The sequence below is a fragment of the Topomyia yanbarensis genome, chromosome 3, assembly GCF_030247195.1.
Source record: "Topomyia yanbarensis strain Yona2022 chromosome 3, ASM3024719v1, whole genome shotgun sequence".
Lineage (NCBI taxonomy): Eukaryota > Metazoa > Arthropoda > Insecta > Diptera > Culicidae > Topomyia > Topomyia yanbarensis.
Genome location: NC_080672.1, coordinates 410525561 through 410543746, shown reverse-complemented (window position 1 = coordinate 410543746; position 18186 = coordinate 410525561). Strand labels below are relative to the sequence as shown.

At 36.7% G+C, this 18186-nt stretch overlaps 1 protein-coding gene across 3 annotated transcripts in view; it reads left to right on the top strand.

The window, feature by feature from the left end:
• LOC131693444 (mucin-5AC) overlaps window positions 1-18186 on the top strand; it is a 390550-nt gene that overhangs the window by 309199 nt on the left and 63165 nt on the right. For 2 of the 3 annotated variants that reach the window (XM_058981253.1, XM_058981255.1), the window contains one exon: window positions 2210-2251. The exons of the other annotated variant lie outside the window; for it this stretch is intronic. In XM_058981253.1, coding sequence (XP_058837236.1) covers window positions 2210-2251 — 42 coding nt within the window. The remainder of the gene's footprint in view (window positions 1-2209; window positions 2252-18186) is intronic. 3 annotated transcript variants of the gene reach the window in all.

Below are 18186 nucleotides of genomic sequence, written 5' to 3'. Positions count from 1 at the left end.
ATACAACGGAAACATTAGTACATATGCGCATTCAAAGTAATTGTCAGTTCATTGTAAATGTCAAACTGTCTTAGGTGGAATGAAAAGAAATAACATTCTCAAACTCAACAATTTTTACGCGGAGGTTTAAATAAAAAAATTACAATGCTTTGGTAATTCGGAGAACGCACAAAATCAGATACCCACAAACTGGACAAGTTTCGGTTGTTTATGAAAAACCCGCATAAATTGGAGAAATCGGATTGAAGATCCTCGAAGATCCTCAAAATTCATAACGGTATTGTGGAAATCAGTATATATTAAACAGTTTTTTAACCGTAACAAATAGTTCAAAAAATGCTTTTTTATTTGATTCTTTATTTCATCTGGAGTGCTTGATACTTCCTGCATCTTCTTTAAAATAAGTTTTATATAAAAATTATAATCTTCATAATAGCTTGTTGATAACTTTACGATTCCAAAACTTTTTGAATAATAGCTTCAACATTGAAATCATATGCCACATATTCGAAATTGCGTGTCAGACGAGTGTCTCAGAAAATAGGTAATCTCTTAATCAAAATGCAATCAAGTAAGTTAAACGCCTTACTTTCAAGTTTTCCGACCACTTGCATCTAAAACTTATCTATTCTCAAAATCGTGGAACTTTGAATATCCATGTGGAAAACGCAAATATAAGGAAATCATTAAAAACTTGCTGAAAATTTGCTTTAAAAAGTTGAATAAATACGCATAAAAAGAGGCTTCAGCGTATTAGCAAATAGACAGTCATTTGTGTAATATAACAATTATTCACAGTTGATTGATTGATTTGTTTATTGGGGCTTTAACCAACTGGTCATTTGTCCGATTTACAATTTACAGTTAGCGTTCAATGCTAATTGTGAAAGAATATGTAATATATTATAACATCATCGTTATATGCGTACATTAAAATCATATAAGCAGTTCAATGATATCACTAGAAGATATAATCTTGATATAAGTTTGCTTGCCTTGCTGATTGGGATATCACAAAAATAACACAGTGAGTAATACATATCAACATGAGATATAAATTTTATAGCTTTCTGTTATGTCGTTCTGATCGGGAAGGTAGCCAGGTTTAGTACTAAAATTGATCACAATGTAGTTTAACTTAAAAGGGAGTAGTTGTACTCGAATTTTTTACGAAAAATAGGCCCAGGATGCGAATCGCGTGCAGACCATACCACACATCCATTTTTTAAAAGGATGGGGTGGGATCTCTAGGATTAATGATGTATCGGTACGGAAGACAAATAAAAAAAAAAAAAAACAATTCGAAAACACATAATTTTTGTTCTATGTTATGTTTTCGTATCGTAAAAACGTGATTGTTAAAGAATTCTAGACAATGTATTCACGATTTTGCGAATTTTCGATTGGTGAAGCCGAAGAATCATTTCAGATTTCAACAGGTTCAATTCAACTCAACATTCAGACCAACAACCATCCAATTTTGTACGCAGAAGTAGTCCAATCATCATTTCAACAAACAATGGGGCACCAACGGAAACTAAAACCGCAAACCGCAATCTACCACAGACTCCATTGGGCAGTATTAGTAGAGCAGTCGGAACGGTAACGGTAACATAATTTCATGTCCATCTAATCAACCACCATTTTGCGTCGACCGGCCATGGGAAGAAACGATGCTCGATCGCGCTGTCGAAACAGTATGAACTTTTGACCAATGTTAGTCGGTCAATGTTCATCCAGATCAATTCTCATAACCGCGGCGGCGTTGCGTTGCTTCGGGGTACCACGAGTTCGATCTTCAAAATTGATTTCACTTTACTGAGCTGATTTTATGATGACATAAGGTCATCATCGTTGATGAAATTACTAGATCATTTAAACGGCTCACCGAGTCAGATGGGATGGATTAACGAGTGCAATTTATGGCGCTTGAACAAAATGGATGTGAAATTGCCTTTAAACTGTTTATTTTTAATGCCGTTGGTTGACCTTTACGTATTTTAGATAACGTACGGTGAATGTCGATTATAATTAAATACTTTTCAATTATGAAAGACTCCAAAGCAAAAAAAAAATATCAACTGGTCAAAAGATCGAAGATTCTTATTGCTAATAGCAAAAAGAATCAATTTATCCAAATTTCATTTCCTTGACAGCAAACATCACTTAGCACAATTTACTAATAAAAACTTTTTCCCTCTCATTTCAGGTACGATGCTTCAACATAATCTCTCACGAACTCAAACATTGGGTAAGCAATTTGCTGATTGAAACCAGACCCGGTTAAATATCCTCGTTGAAAATGACAAACTATGACGAAAACTGAATCAACTGCGATGTTGATCGGTGTTGCACCCAGCTCACCTCCAGTTGATTACAATCTTCCAGTAGTTTACCATTTTTGCGACACGCTCTCGTCTTCATTTCGTTACATCTATACAGCTCAATTTCACAGTTCAATCTGAACGGCGAGGTTGGTGTTGAAAGTTTAGTTCAAACCACAAAAAAAACAAAACGAACCAATTCTTTGATTTGCCAAGCAAAACAGCAACAAGCAAGACCTCCCCCGAAGACTGATGATTCCCCGACTGTGTTCCATGACCGCAGCATAAATCAACTTGGCAAATAAATTCGTTGCGATTATGACGAACGAACCCAACAGATCCGATACGGTGCGCGCCGTCCATCAATCATGGCGCGAGTGCAGTTTAGTTTGATGGGTTGCGAATTGGATCATCATCATAAGTAACCACGCGGTGGTGATGCGGTGAAAAAATGAGAGAGATCTAATATCGTTTTTCATTTTGTCTCGCGATGAAGCGACCTAGCGTTGCAACGGAACGGTACACACGGTGGCAGATCAGTTTGTTGTGTTGCACCGATGAACTGAGGAGTCACGGAGTTTGATTTGTGGTGACTTGCTGGGAGGTCTCCGTCTCCGGTGGGTGATTGATTTCACCACGATCGCCGCGTGGTGGAAAAGTGAGCAATTATTTCGTTCCGTTGGTATGTGGAAAGATATATCATTATAATTAGATCTTGCCAGGGATAGGTTCGTTGAACTTGGGTGAATTACTCAACGAGTATTGTTTTTCGTATTATCGGTGCTTGTAGTAATACTCCAAAGGAAAATTTCACAAACCTTATCCAACGTTTCTTGGAGTCATAATGAAATATTATCCAATGTGTTGTTGGTGTGTTGGATTCCAATTGATGAGCATTTTTTTCTAACTCAGCTATTTCCTCAATTCAGGAGGGTATACAAGTCCGGATGTTTTTAGGCACCAAAGTTTCTAGAAAATTTGTAAAAATCTCCGGTTTTTCTAATTGTCTAAAAAGTTTTTAATTTTTATCAGGATTGATTGGAATGGCTCTGAAACTATATTTATCTAATTGATTTAAAAGTCAGTCACAACTAAGCTTGTTCAGCTGCTTACAACTAGAACGCCCTTCACCAACCGAACGCACGTACCCCAATCATCAGGACTCCAAACCACTGAACCGCGCTCTGCACTTGATAAACACTCAGTCGGAATAAAACAAAAACTCCATTCGTTTGGAAGTCTGTGCCGTCTATTTTGCGAGACCCATCGAAAGTCTATGCCTAATTATCGATGCAAACCAAGCTCGGGCGCATTGCATTTCAAAGCCCCTGCAATCATCGGAATGCATTAATTTGAATTAGACAAATGATTAATGTTGTTTTTCCCCGGTTGGGACCCCCCATCGGCTGGCAGTGTACCTACTGTGTGACAGTGGCAGATAGTCACCCAGGGCAGACCTTTCAAACTGCAGCGGTTGTGGTAAAAGAAGCTGGGTTGGCTGGATGATTTAGCCCGGTTACGAAATAATGCGGAAGGTTCACTGAGTAATGAAACTGCAATTCAACCGTCACGGTTCGCAACGGTTACTGATGATGGTAATTGGTAGGTTTATATATGGGGGAGCACCCTACCACCGAAAACATTTTGCAATAGTTTGGGACGTGCTTTGGAGGAGTCACAACTGTGTCTAGTTTTTAGATTTAATTTAATAAATTGTCTTCGTTTAATATTTGATCCTTCAGGTAATGTTTAAGGTATGAAAGACTCTTTGATTGCCTTTATTTTTCATTTAGTAGCGTCAATGAAACGAGCAACCGCTGATGCTCAAACTTTCTGAAAGCGTTGTTCTAAATACAAGGGCTGGGAGGTCAAATTGTTGCAGACCGACCTAGGCTAACAATTGAAGTATACTTTTCAGAACTTATCCGGAACAACAGTTGACAGTGTCTTAACATATGCCGATTTATCCGGAGAAGTAGCTACAGTTTTTTCGACCTATCTGGAAGAGATTCCACGAAATACAGATTGCATTTTGTACATTTCTTCATGGGAAAAAAAAATCCGTTCATGAAAACAAGATCACTGAAGAATTTTCGAAAACCGTGACCAAGTTCCTGAAATTATGAAAAATAAACCTCGTATTCATGAAATTGTTTGTGTTTTCAAAAACTAGCTCGAGTCGAATATACCGTAAACCGGGGTGACTTTGATCACTCGAAACTTTTTTCGTAGATCACTTATTAAACCAGAATAGTCTACCGAATCATTTCAATTTGAAATGATTTTTACTCTAAACTTATAATATACTGATTTGTTATACTTTTAGAGTATATTGTTCGGTTTTTGGGTACAAAAACTACAAAAAAGCGAAATTTGACTTTACCTGATTTTTACGAAGCTTCGTAAAGTGTCTATTTTTTTATAAAACAAATAAATCTCAGATTTGAGCAAGAGTAATAAATTACAAGCGAGTTTTTATTTTTCTTTAGATTGGGATATGCTAAATTTTAAAAATAAATTTTAAGTTTGTTTTTTTAATACATTTTTTGTGAAACTAGTTGGCAATTATTTCAAATTATTTTAAGCTAAAATTCGCAACATTTTTTTATTGTTCAATATTCCAACGTGTTAAAATGGATGAAACTTTTTGTACATTGATAAAACACTGAAACAAAATAATTTTAACCGTTTCAAAGGTTTTCGAAATAGTTTTTTCTATTGGACACAAATTTTACGAATTTTGGTTACTCTAATTTTACAGTTCATTGAAATCTTTGTATAATACCAATTAACATCTATTTAACATGAGTATCTTTCCAGAATTAGTGTAAACAAACATTTGAATGAAAAACATTAACATCAATAACTTAATGTGGGTGAACATTAGAGTGGGACATGGTTATATGAAAAAAATAAAATTTGGCTCCGAGTAACTTTTTGGGTCCCATTTAGCTCCCAGAATAACTCTGCAAATTTTTAGCTCGATCGGTGAAACTATATTTTTGCGCCCACGGTTTAAAGTTTACATGGGATTTCGTATGGGAAAATTGTCTTTTGCAAATAAATTTTTCCAAGAGTCGCCCGTTATCTCCTAAAAATAAACAGATGTTTGATTTTTATAGGAAATTTGTCAAGGAAACAAAGTCTAGAAGACTGCAAAACGATCTGATGCTTGTGGAAAAAGTTATTAAGCAAAAACCGATTGATGCCCTGAAGTTTGATGAAAATTTCACTTTTCATAGCATCACTGCTTCTGACGGTTTTATTATATACAAAAATTTTTAACTTTCTCTTATTATGTACAAAAGAAGCCTCAATTTATCCCTCAAAACCTTGCGAAGTGGCCAAATAGTATAGATAAACGATTTAGATACGTTAAGAGAGGATTAAAACAAAATTGCGTATAATTGGACAACCAACAGCAGTGGTGCTAGAAAAAATGAATATTTTATCAATCGTCAGATCATCAGTCGGTTTCTGCTTAATAACTTTTTTCTCAAGCATCAGATCGTTTCGTGGTTTTCGTGATTTTTTTTCTTTGTTAAATTTCCTATACAAGCGACATAACGATTTATATTTAGGAAGTAATGGGCGAATTATTTTGTAAAAGTTAACTTTTCCATGCAAAATCCCATGTAAACTTTAAACAGTGGGCGCAAAAATATAGTTTCACCGATCGACCTAAGAAATTGCACAGTTGTTCTAGGACCCAAATGGTACCTAAAAAGTTGCTCGGAGCTGGAATCTATGTTTTGTCCCACCCTAGTGAACATACCGGTTATCAAAGTCACCCCGGAACACAAAAACGGACTTCAACTTGACATCATTTTTGAAAAAATAGCTGTAAGCGGACAATGTTAGGTAAAACCATCCAATCTTGTTCTCCATACATCAGTACATGGTTTAACAATATTAAACTTGAAAAAAATTTGTTGCGTCTAAAAATATGTAATGATTACTTCGAAAAGTGATCAATGTCACCCCGGTTTACGGTGCACATGGCGTTACATTCGAATGTTTGGTAGGGTTGCTGTGGTTGTTCTCTGGACCAGTTTAGTTTTTTTTATGATCCTTGTTCATAAATCGGGAATACACAGTCAACAGTTAAACGATGTTCATGATTGCAGTCACCGTGATATTTTTTCATAAGTTTGCTGTCGGATTTTTCTGTCAGAGTAGCGTGATTTATGTTCATGATTGCAGAATCTTAGCCACGATTTTCGTAATTTCTATTTCGTGGTATTTTGATCATGAGTAGAGCGATCCATGCTCATGATTTCAGGATAGTAGTATCGATTTTCGTGTGAGTAATGTGATTTATATTCATGATTTCAGCATCATTTCCAGGATTTTCATAATTTTATCCACGTTATCTTGATATTTTAGTCACGAGTAGTGATTTATGTTCATGAATTCAGGGTCACATTCACGATTTTTGATATTTCAATCACGAATACTATGATTTATGTTCTTGATTTTAGGATTTTTACACGATTTTCGTAATTTATTTGCACGTTATCATGATATTTTATTCTAGAGCTTACTTTCGAATTTAACACGTGGAGTTATGTGATTGATTTTCATGATATCAGAAGCTTTATTATAACTGTTTGCGTTATGACTTCCTCTCTTCATAACCGCGGCACTTGACCAATGCACCGGGCTGACGCTAAGTTCAAAATTGGAAACACTATTTGTGAACACATTAACCGACTTCTATCTTACGATGTCCCGCAAGCGAAGTTTTATTAACGATATTCATTATTTCTCTTCGCCTTATCGCGATCTGTTAGTTTTTGGTTATTATCGGTTTTTGTACTCGGAGTTGTCACGATACTATATATAAGCAGGAAACATAAATGTGTGACTAATAAGTGGGATCTTCTTATTTGAACTATATCACGAACACGATTTGTGGCTTTATAATAAATTTTTGGTGCTCAGCGTATGCAAAGTGTGAAAGAAATCGGTTAAGTAGTTTTTGAACGGCAGCTAACACCGCAAATCGTGTTTTTCCCGAGATTTTCTACATAAAGCTTCAGCACTGAGTCGTTTGTCGCTATTTTGATATAGAAAAATTACAGATTGTTGTTGAAGTGATACGCTATAACTTACAAAAGTTTTAATTAAGGGGGTTTCAGTAAGAAAAAAATATGCTTTTTTTTGCGAATTTTTTTAGAACTTTGGGTGAAGCGAATTGACCAAAAGTTTTGTGTATTATAATGTATAATTTCAATAACATTCTGTATTTTTTTTATGCAAAATTCGCTCGTCAATATTTTTGCATATAAAAATTACGGAATGTAATTGAAATGATACACTATAATACACGAAAGTTTTGATTAATTCGATTTATCCAAATTTGTAAAAAAATTGCCATAAAAGTATTTTTTTCTTGGTGAAACCCTTACCCCCCTAATTCGCTTCACGCAAAGTTCTAAAAAATTCGCAAAAAAGTGTATTTTTTCACGTTGAAACCCTTACCCCCATTCTTATCATGTCATCCTCGAATCAATTCCCAATCGACCCAATATATATATCAGGTCAGATCACTGTTTTAGCAATACTCCCTCGGCTAGCTGTTTGAAGCTGTAGTTTACTTGTGGAAGCGTCGCCGAGTCGGTGGCCTTTCTTTAAGTTGGTATGATATCAATATTTCTTATCCTATCTCAAGTACCGGTGGTTTTTTGAACTCGAAAGATGTACCGCTCATTCCCGAACATCGATCTCACAAGCAAGATCAGTTAGGTTATAGAGGAATTCCATGAGAAACCTGTCGACCACAAAATATGACCATCGTTGATTCGAACGAAACTTTGAAGTTGTGTTCGGTTTATGAACCTCCATTATTTTCTTTGACAATTGCAATATTTTGATACAAGAGCAATTTTTCAACAGGGTGTAAACATTTGTACGTGCATTTATTTCAAATTTTTATTTTTTCGATTACTGTATTTTATACAGGAAAATTTTCTGAGAACGAGTTTTAGTGAATGAATATTTATGTGCAACAAAATATACACTGAAAAAATGTGTTATTTTTCACAAAAACAAAAATTGCGAAAAAAACCCATTTTTTCTAATTTTTTATATTTTAGAAACAAAAACCTAAAGAGAAATGGAATATTTTGAATGTTATTGTATGATGGAGCACTTATCGGTAAAAAAGTTTTTCTAACAATATCTTTATACATGTTTTTTAATTTTTACAATATTACCTTGATGTCATAGAGAAAGTTACAGGAAATGTTATGGGCCTTTTGAAAAAGTTATTATTGTCGATGAAGAAATGCGAATAACTTCTGAACAGGTCGTAAGAAAGAAAAATAATTATGTTGTTAAAACAAAATTTGAAATATCTCGAGAACTACTACATTACAGAAAATTTTTTTATTTGCATTTTGATTTAAAATAGTGTTTAGAATAATATTCAAAAAGAAAATTGTACTTTTTACTTCAAATAGTAAGAATTATAAAAGTATGTCAAAAGTTGTTAGGATTTTTTTTATTAAAAGCTTCTCCATGATCCAAATACACTGAAAAAGTTTCTTTTACGTCTTTAAAACGATAAACATTAGATTTTTGACATTTTATAATGGGATAACGCGAATAACTTTCAAAAAGAGCATAATCACACGAATAAGCTGTTTTTGTTGGAACAAAATTCCAAATATCTCGAAAACTGTCGCATTTTGGAAGATTTTTGTTAAATACATTTTGAATTAAAATGAGAGTTAGAATTATATTCTGTAATAAAATTACAGTTTTGTATGTCAATTAGCATGAAATTAAAAAACATGTATGAAGTTATTGTTAGAAAAACTTTTTTACTGATAAGTTCTTCATCATACAATCAATTCAAAATGTTTCTTTACTCTTGAGGTTTTATTGACAAAATATAAAAAAATTGAAAAAATGGGTTTTTTACAATTTAAGTTTTTAACACAAATTTTTGTTTTTGTAAAAAATGACACAACATTTTTTTCAGTGTATATTTTTCTCGCACATAAATATTCATTCTCTCAAACTCGCCTCGCCAAAACTCTCAAGTTTTGCTGTATAAAATACAAAAGCATCTGAACGTCAAAATCTCATGTCAAATTGACTTTGACAATCTATCTAACAATCTTTTACACTGCTAATGTCTTCTTTGGACAGTTTTTGACATCTGTCAGCCGGTCCAACTAGCGAATTAAGTTCGTTAGTTGGACATAGGCTGTGGCCCAACTAACGAATCACGACTATAACAGCACAGCGGGACGACCCCGGACTTAAGTCCAAATATGTAGGTTAAAGGGCGAACACGAAATTATTTCGTGTTCGCCCTTTACGCGTTATTGTAGCTAGTATTTTTCTCGTATTAGGTGAGCTAACAGAGACATTTTTGTACAATTTTAGGTGATTTGGATGAATTTTTCACAGGTTTTAGAAGACTCGAGTGCTTTCTGCATAATCTGACCATGGGAACTTCATCCGGTTATTTTCTTTTTTTTAAAGAAACAGTTGATTTTATGCAATACATTTGCGAAAAAGAAAATTCCAATTGATTTAATTACATCGTAAGATCACCAACTATAAGTCCCTAATTGGTTTAATTATTGTTTGGATAACTGTCATGAATTTTTGTTTAATTGGAACTTCTAATGAAATACCACCTACGACGCCTGCGAACGCTAGCGATCACACTACACTCATTTGAAAGCTTTCAATTTTCTCTTCAAAATGAGTCTATGCTAGTTTTGCGAAAACTGGCGAAAAACAGTTAAAACTTTAAAAAGCTACTAATGGAGACGCATGGTTATTACTGATATTAAATTTGAGTAAGCACTTTATAGCTAGAATATTGACGCGAACACATGTACAACTTTCAAATAGCATTGAAAGCATGATCTAAGAGGATTTCACTAGTTAACAAAAGAGAGTGGACCCAGTAAAGTAGAAAGATTGGTTTCTTAGATGGTGAAGATATTCATATTGTTGAAAATTCAGTAAATAATTGCAATCTATTGGAATTTTTTTTTTATTTCGATTATAGAGGTCTCTTCGGGCTAGAAAAATCTCTTATGAAAAATTTCTAACCCTATGTGCGGGGTCGGGATTCGAACCCAGGTGCGCTGCGTACAAGGCAATCGATTTACCAACTACGCTACACCCACACCCTCTATTGGAATTACATAATAAATTTTTCTGGAATTATTTCTTGATAACATACGCAGTAACTGTCAAATAGAGTGAAAACAACTTTGTTCTGGTCATTTGGTAAAACTGTTTTAATCCGAATTTGCATGGTACTGATTCATCTTAAGGATAACCGACATTACTTAAATAAAACAAGATTTTTTTCATATCCAGTTTCTCCAAAAACGTTCCAATATTTTTCCAACACATCTTGTTTGACCCTTCAAAACTACTTAATCATTTTTGAAGAAACATAACGAGATGCAAATCAATTCTTTCCAACATTTTAAAAAATAAGCCTACTATAATTACTAAAATCATTTGACTCGACAAAGACAAAATATTTGCTTTTGTGCCACCTTAACAAGTAGTAAAGTTAATTTCTAATATATTTCATTACCAATAAAGGAGCTCAGCGCACAAAAAAAAAAAATTTAAAATCCTTAGGAACCTTCACGACAAAATAAATATTTTTGAGCCACCCTAATGAATAGTAAATTGTTATTTTTGGCGTTTCTATATCGAAAACGAATTCAGTGTACCAAAATTCCACAAAATCATCTTATTTGAACCTATACGACAAAGTTTTGATTTTGGTCCACCTTTCGTTCCAAGCCGAGCCACTGTGTGAACTGGTCCATTTCACAACGCTGCCAGAGGCAACTATACAATGCTGTTTGCGCATTGGATAGAGAACAAAGCAATAGGTAAAATTGATTACGTGCTTCACTGGTATAGCTGGAGCGGAGCCCTAGACATAGTCTCACAATCCTTTTTGTCTTTCTCATATAAAAATGTTATGGAATCACTGCAATCATAGATTTTTCAACCGAGGCACGGAGGGCCGATTTACATATACCATTCGACTCAGTTTGTCAAGATCGGAAAATGTCTCAGTGTGTATGTGGAAAAATAATGTCACCTCTGTTTCTCAGAGATGGCTGAACCGATTTGGTATCTAATTAAAGGTACAACCTTCCCATCGGCTAGCATTGATTTTTTTATTGATTGGTCTTCCGGTTTTGGAATTATGGGTCGAAAAGTGAGGTCACACAGCAAATTCCCATATAAACTGGTAACACCATGATGTCCATATGATGCAATACATACTAAAATGTATGCAATATTAGTTGGATTTGCGGGTCTAGATCACTACTGATCATTTGAAGTAGCTTTGATCACATTGGGCGCCTATGACGGTTCTTGAGGCCCCCGGGTAACTTGCCAAATTCCGAAGTTAAGGTAACACCTACTTCTCAGCGAATTCTTGACCAATTTTTACAAACTTGATTATATTAGAAAGATATAGAAATACTCCCATAGACTGCTATTGATTTTTTATTGAGATCTGACTATTGGTTTCTGAGTTATAAGTTGGTTAGTACGTCCAAACAGGAATTTTCCATATAAACCGTAAAAATCGTAATACCTCAGAAATTCCCGATTTTAAATCATATCGGTCATTCGGTGAAGACTGAACCGGTTTTCACGAACTAAGTATCAAATAAAAAGTATAAACTGCGGTTGGTTGCACCTTCCATCAATCCAGAATTGACACTAGATGTGCGTCTTGTTAAAGTGGAAGTGTGTATTTAAGAATTCTACCGCAAACAAATAGCTCAAAACTGTTTAGTTCCATATTGAAACGTAAATTCAAATGTTTCAATATTCCATTTTTCACAATGATATTAATCATCCAAAGTGATCGTATTGGTTACCAGTTTCAAAGCATTCTATAGTAGTGACAGTTAAAGGCGAAAACTCATCTTCTACTAATACTGAGATCAGGAATTTATGTTACAAAATTGAATCTTTTAATATCACCTTTTCTGTTTAATGTAAATCTACTTCATTTCACAGGTCTAAAGTTTAGCATGCGTTTTGTCGCTATTGCGTCCGGCTACCGTCGGCCTTCTCTCTGTGAAAGTATCCGTCAATCTTTCCCATAACCTAATACTGTATTAAATTATCGTGAATTAGCACTACGTCGTGAGTTTGTGCTCTGGTGCATGGCTTTACACCGAACGGTAAATTGAGCTATCGAGTTGTATAAACAGAAGCACTACAAACAGGGAGGAGCTTTCCTGTCACACTTTGCCATTGGCGGCTACGTACGGTAAATAAAGCCACTTTCAGTGGGTTAATGTGGAAATCGAAAACTGTTTCCGTGATTTGCGATTGCAGCGGATACTTAATCCCCGAAGGCAGTTTCTACACCCCGGTTTCAAGTGACGCTAGAATGTGCAATAAATCAAACCAGCAAAGACCTGCCTCGATTGGCACGAACAAATATGATTCGAATCTTAACGACTTGTGCGACAGACGGTTACAACCGTTTACTTTGATCGCGAATCAATTTCGTTCCCCATGCACTGTTGTTGGTTTCCATCCAAAAGACAATTTCCCACCGCGACAGAGCGCTGGTGAACGTGTTGCGAACAAATCCCATTTGTCATTGTAGAACTACACGCAAACTTCACCAGTTGCAGGTCGAATGATAAAAAATCGACAACCGTTTAGGTGCATGTACCTAGAGGTCCACGGTTCGGTTCGAAAATTAGATCGTACCATTTGTCATGCCCTAGCTGACCGGTTGATCTTTGATCCAAGAAGCACATTTAGGTATAATCTAGCAGGAAGTAAATCTTGGACCATCAGCAACGAGAGGGGCCATGTAATTGACTTGGCACTCTCTTTAAGTTTGTTCATCCTGCTGCGATCAAGCCGGTCATTAGTATTCAACGTGGTCCCCGGTTACAACCGCGACGGGACAGATAGCCAAAAGCGGGTTTTCAGTCCTACAATCTTCGGAGAGACTTCCTCATAGCAGATCTTAGTGAGTGCGACCGACGCAGCCAAGACTCCTATTTATGTTGCAACCACCGCCGATAGCAGGAAAGTCGTGAAGGTATTATTGGTAGGTCCATAAGCGCTGCTGTTACGTAAAGACGCGTGTGTAGGAAATCCAATTTCTACTTCATCACCAGCACACGCACGGCTTTCATCAGCTGCTGCGACCTGGTGGTTTTACCAAAGGGCGCCCGCCCCGAGACGCCACGCAAACGCGTTCGATGCTGCTGAAACAATGAGAACTATCTGACGGTTCGAATCTGTTTGTTTTACTGTGGCGTCCGGGGCACCTCTATCGGTCCCCGGTGGGACTTATGTAACCTCGTGCTTCAGCCCTGGAGGGGCTTGCGTTAGATGTGCCAAGATCTTCTGTTGGTGACATACTTTTCGGCACGGAAAACGTACTAATGATCAGTGCAAGAAATAGCGGTTTCGTTTCCTGATTGCATTCATTTGTTTACATGTTTGTTCAGTTAGTAAATTAAAAATATAATGGGCATATCTGAACTTCTCTGGAAAGATGATTGATGATTTCCGCATAGCGCATCAGGATTGGTTGTCAGCCGAAGTAAATTCAACGGATTCTTCCAAAAATACAAATATAATGAGTGTTTTAATCCACTGATATGAGTTTCGACTTCGTCTTTTCAGAATCTGGCAGTTGACCAAAGTACCAGAATAATGCTGGTTCAAAATTTGAACGTGTAGACGAAGTCGACACGCATCATCGGAAGGTATAAATTGATATAACCAAAATCTTCCAAAATGTAAATATAGTAACTTTTTTAACTTATTGGTGAATTAATCACGGAAAGATATATTTCTATAGATGACGTACTATGGTAAAGGCAAGAACTTCTCAGAACAAACTATACTTCTAACGGTTTAGACGCTATTAATTTTGAACACAAAACGTCGTTTTTAAACAGTGGTGTGTTGACCGGGTTACCGTCAAACACTCTTGTTATTCGGCGAACACTCGTCCCTGAGTCTTTAGCTCTTCCAGCAGTCTGGTATCTTCTAGATTTTTGGCGTGGGGATAGCAGATGACACCCTGAACAGTGTTTGACCGCTTATAAGTTGACCCAGCCGCTGTAGGGCTATAAAGGCTTCCTTCGATCGGGTTCTTCATGCATGTCTGGATCTCTTTGTCACGCTTAGCTGGTTTCTGGGACCAGGAAGGGTACCAAGTACTGCTTGTACTGATTTTAGAATCGGCGATGATCGGCGGGGAATCGCTGTTACTCGTTTCCTGGTACGTTGATGGCCCTTAATGATAAGGTCTGTTAATCTATCACATCCCCGAAATTCATGTAGTTAGGGAGTGATCGACTAAGGGGGGTGGGGCACCTTACCCGGTTCGGTGGAGGACGGCATGATATTATACTTGATTGTCGGGTCGTTAAGAGGTACTGGTCTTACTGGCAGTCGAACTGCATTTTCCGTTGGTTCTATAGATATTTATTGTTGCACTACAATAGCCTAGGAAGCACGATCCGCCTTTCTAGGGGACTTACTCACGTGGAGGTCACTTCCCAGGTACACACCGATTCGCTTTTTTTACATTTAGGGTTCGATACATGTCACGCGTACAAATCGCCGGCGGTCGGCAGGTTGATGGTGGTCCAAGTTTTTTTTTGACTGATTTGAATCTTTGTCTTGGAGGAGACGCGATTAGTTCACCGAAATAAGGTTGGCGTTCTGATGGAGACGTGAGTAGTTTACCTATTTCATAGTCTGTGATCCTTGTACCTGCTAAGATTTACGGAACACTTGTTTACGTGTTGCAGTATTTATATTATATATATTATATTTTTCCATAGTAGCAATGGCAAAAACTTCAGTCGAAATAGGGTGGTTCAAAAATTGTCCAAATGATGTGACATTTGTCGTAAAATGACAATTAAAAAATGAATGTTTTTTGAAAAGCCCAAATCCTGCAATTCCATCACGTGAGGCATAGTGTGCTGATTATATTGCAATTGTATGCAATTTTTTTTTACTAATGTCCAATTCTTTTCACGAATTGTCAATTCTCAATCCTCTAACGTGATTCTATCGACTTCATTCAACTCAGACAAGACCATGCCCACGGTAAAGAACAAACCCCCGACTTCATACTGGGAACGTGACATTTGAGCTAATATATTCTGATGCCTGATTCAAAATATTTGAACTTGTCGACAACCTTGTATCGTAGCCCATCGATTTCCCCCTCGGGACCAACATCTTTCGGACTGCCTCGTTCTCTACCACTATTGCGTACTTTGTCTTGTCAGATTTTATAGTTCCGTTCGATTGTCGTAGCTTCCCTTTTAAAAGACACGGATGCTTCATCTAAAAAATCCGTTCATAAATTCATGAACAAAAGGTCACGATTTCGTGAACCGAGCGATTTACGAAAACCGTGATCCAGTTTCTGAAATTATGAATAATACACCTCGTATTATTGCGACACATTCAACAGGGCATAACTTTTTTACCATTGGGTAAAAATCAACCAAATTTTGCACACTTTCTCATTGATGTGTATTGTTTACATGCTGTCAAACTCGAAGTCGTGTTTTTCGATTCAACGAAACTGGAGGTGAACCAACGCGAGTCGAGAGAACAAATTCTTTCCAAACACCTGGAATTTCCTGACCTGTCGCACCGGCAGTTGGGAAAATGTTGAACATTCACCATTCAACCGTCTCCAGAGTGTTGAAGCGGTTCCAGGAACGGTTGACGTTGGACCACGGCAAAGAAGCTGGAAGAAAACCGGGACCGGAGAACAAAAAGACGGAGGGAAAGGTGAAGCGGATGATTAAAGCAAATCCCAGCGTCTCAAGCCGTGATTTGGCTAAAAAGATCGGCATGTCGCAGAGCTACGTCCAGAATGCAAAGAAGAGAGCTGGACTACATACATACAAGGTACAGAACTTCCCAAACCGCGATGAGCGGCAACAATCGACGGCTAAAACTCGGGCACGGAAGCTCTATGAGAAGATGTTGACAAAATATGGCTGCTGTGTGATGGACGACGAAACGTATATAAAAGCCGATTTTAAGCAAATTGCAGGGTTGGAGTTTTTCACCGGCAAGAGCAAGCGTGCTATTTTATTTACGAGTTTTCTATCGGATTTTTCTGTCAGAATAGCGGCATTAATGTTCATGATTTCAGGATCTTAGTCGCGATTTTAGTAATTTCTATTCACGTTATCGGCTATTGTTGTCGCTAGTTGTGTGATTTGTGTTCAGTATTTCAAGATCTTAATCACGATTTTGGTAATTTCCGTTAATGTTATCGTGATATTTTGGAGCATACTTTTAAAGGATATTGTAACTAATGTTCATGATATCAGCAGTTTAATCATGGTATTCGTAAATTCTCTTCGCCTTATCGTGATCTATTATTTTTTGGTTACTATCGGTTTTTTTTACTCGAAATAACGAGCTGGATCATAAAAATGTGACTGATTCGGGATGTCTTGTTCTGTGAGCTATATCACGCACACTAATTGGGGTTCTCAGCGCAGTTTTCGTTTTCTGTCCGGACATCACAATGAAACGATGAATGAATAGCGATGTTCGAGGTCCTAATAGTTTTTTTTTTATATTTACTGCTTGTACTTTTTACTGGTCGCTAGCAGCTGGGAATTTCATGAAAAAGTGCATGGAACAAAAATGATTCTAAGAATAATACTGCAAATTTTGTGAAAGAATTCACGTAAAAAAATCATTACCATGTTGCATGAATTTGTAAATGAATCACTAACACGCAAAATAGATTGTAAATCATATACTAGAAATCATGAACAATTTCACGAAAACATGAATATTATTTTATGGTTTTGTGAACTATTTCACTTACTATTGGTAAGTTGTGACTATTATTTTAGGTATCATGAACCAGTTCACAAATACATGAATAATATGTCATAGTTTCATGAACTATTTCATGAGCAGGGATATTGGATTGTAACTAATATATTAGGAATCATGAACCAGTTCACGAATACATGAATAATATTTGATGATTTTGTGAACTATTTCACGAGCACGGATGTTGGATCGTGGCTAATACATTAGAGATCATTAATTAGTTCACGAGGATTGAATGGACTCGTGAATAAAGTTCCGAATTTCGTGAAATAGTTCACAAGAAAATAACCAGAATAGGTGGCTGTGGTCCACTAGGAGGTCGATAACTCTATTATCTTTCTCCGGACAAAACCAGCCTAGAGGCCGTGTGGCATCCGGCGGGTTGAAATATGTCAACCAAGATTTGATTCACTGGGTTCCTGTTCCCATGTCGTAGGAGGCGACTAAAAACAGGGGTCCTCAAGTCAAGGTGTACGGAGTACGTGCCGAGGACTGAATGGCTGGCAACACTAAAATATGCCAGTTGCGCACGGAGTGTCGTGGGTCTTACCCTTGCTGTGTTATGCGAATCTCTGACACAGTGGACGTTCGTTTCTTCGCAAATCGTGGGATTCAAATGATGGTCATGCCCCCAATACCCATTTCGGGATTCGCTATATGCAATTATAAGCCAACGTGTTTGGTATCTTCTAGTTGCTGTACAACAAGTGCTGATGATGAAATGTGTAGTGCTGTAATCGAATATGGTTAGAGTAGCACAAGTTAATCTTCAGCACGAACGTACAGCAACTATGAATCTATCTCGCCTTGTGCAGGAAGAAAAAGCTTCCATAGCTTCGGTTCAAGAACCGTATTTCCATAAAGGAAACTTCTATGTTGGAAAGCTACTTAACCCCGTCTTCGTAGCTTTCAACAAAAATGACATGACAAATCCACGTGAAATGCCTCGTGCATGTGCTATTGACGCTTG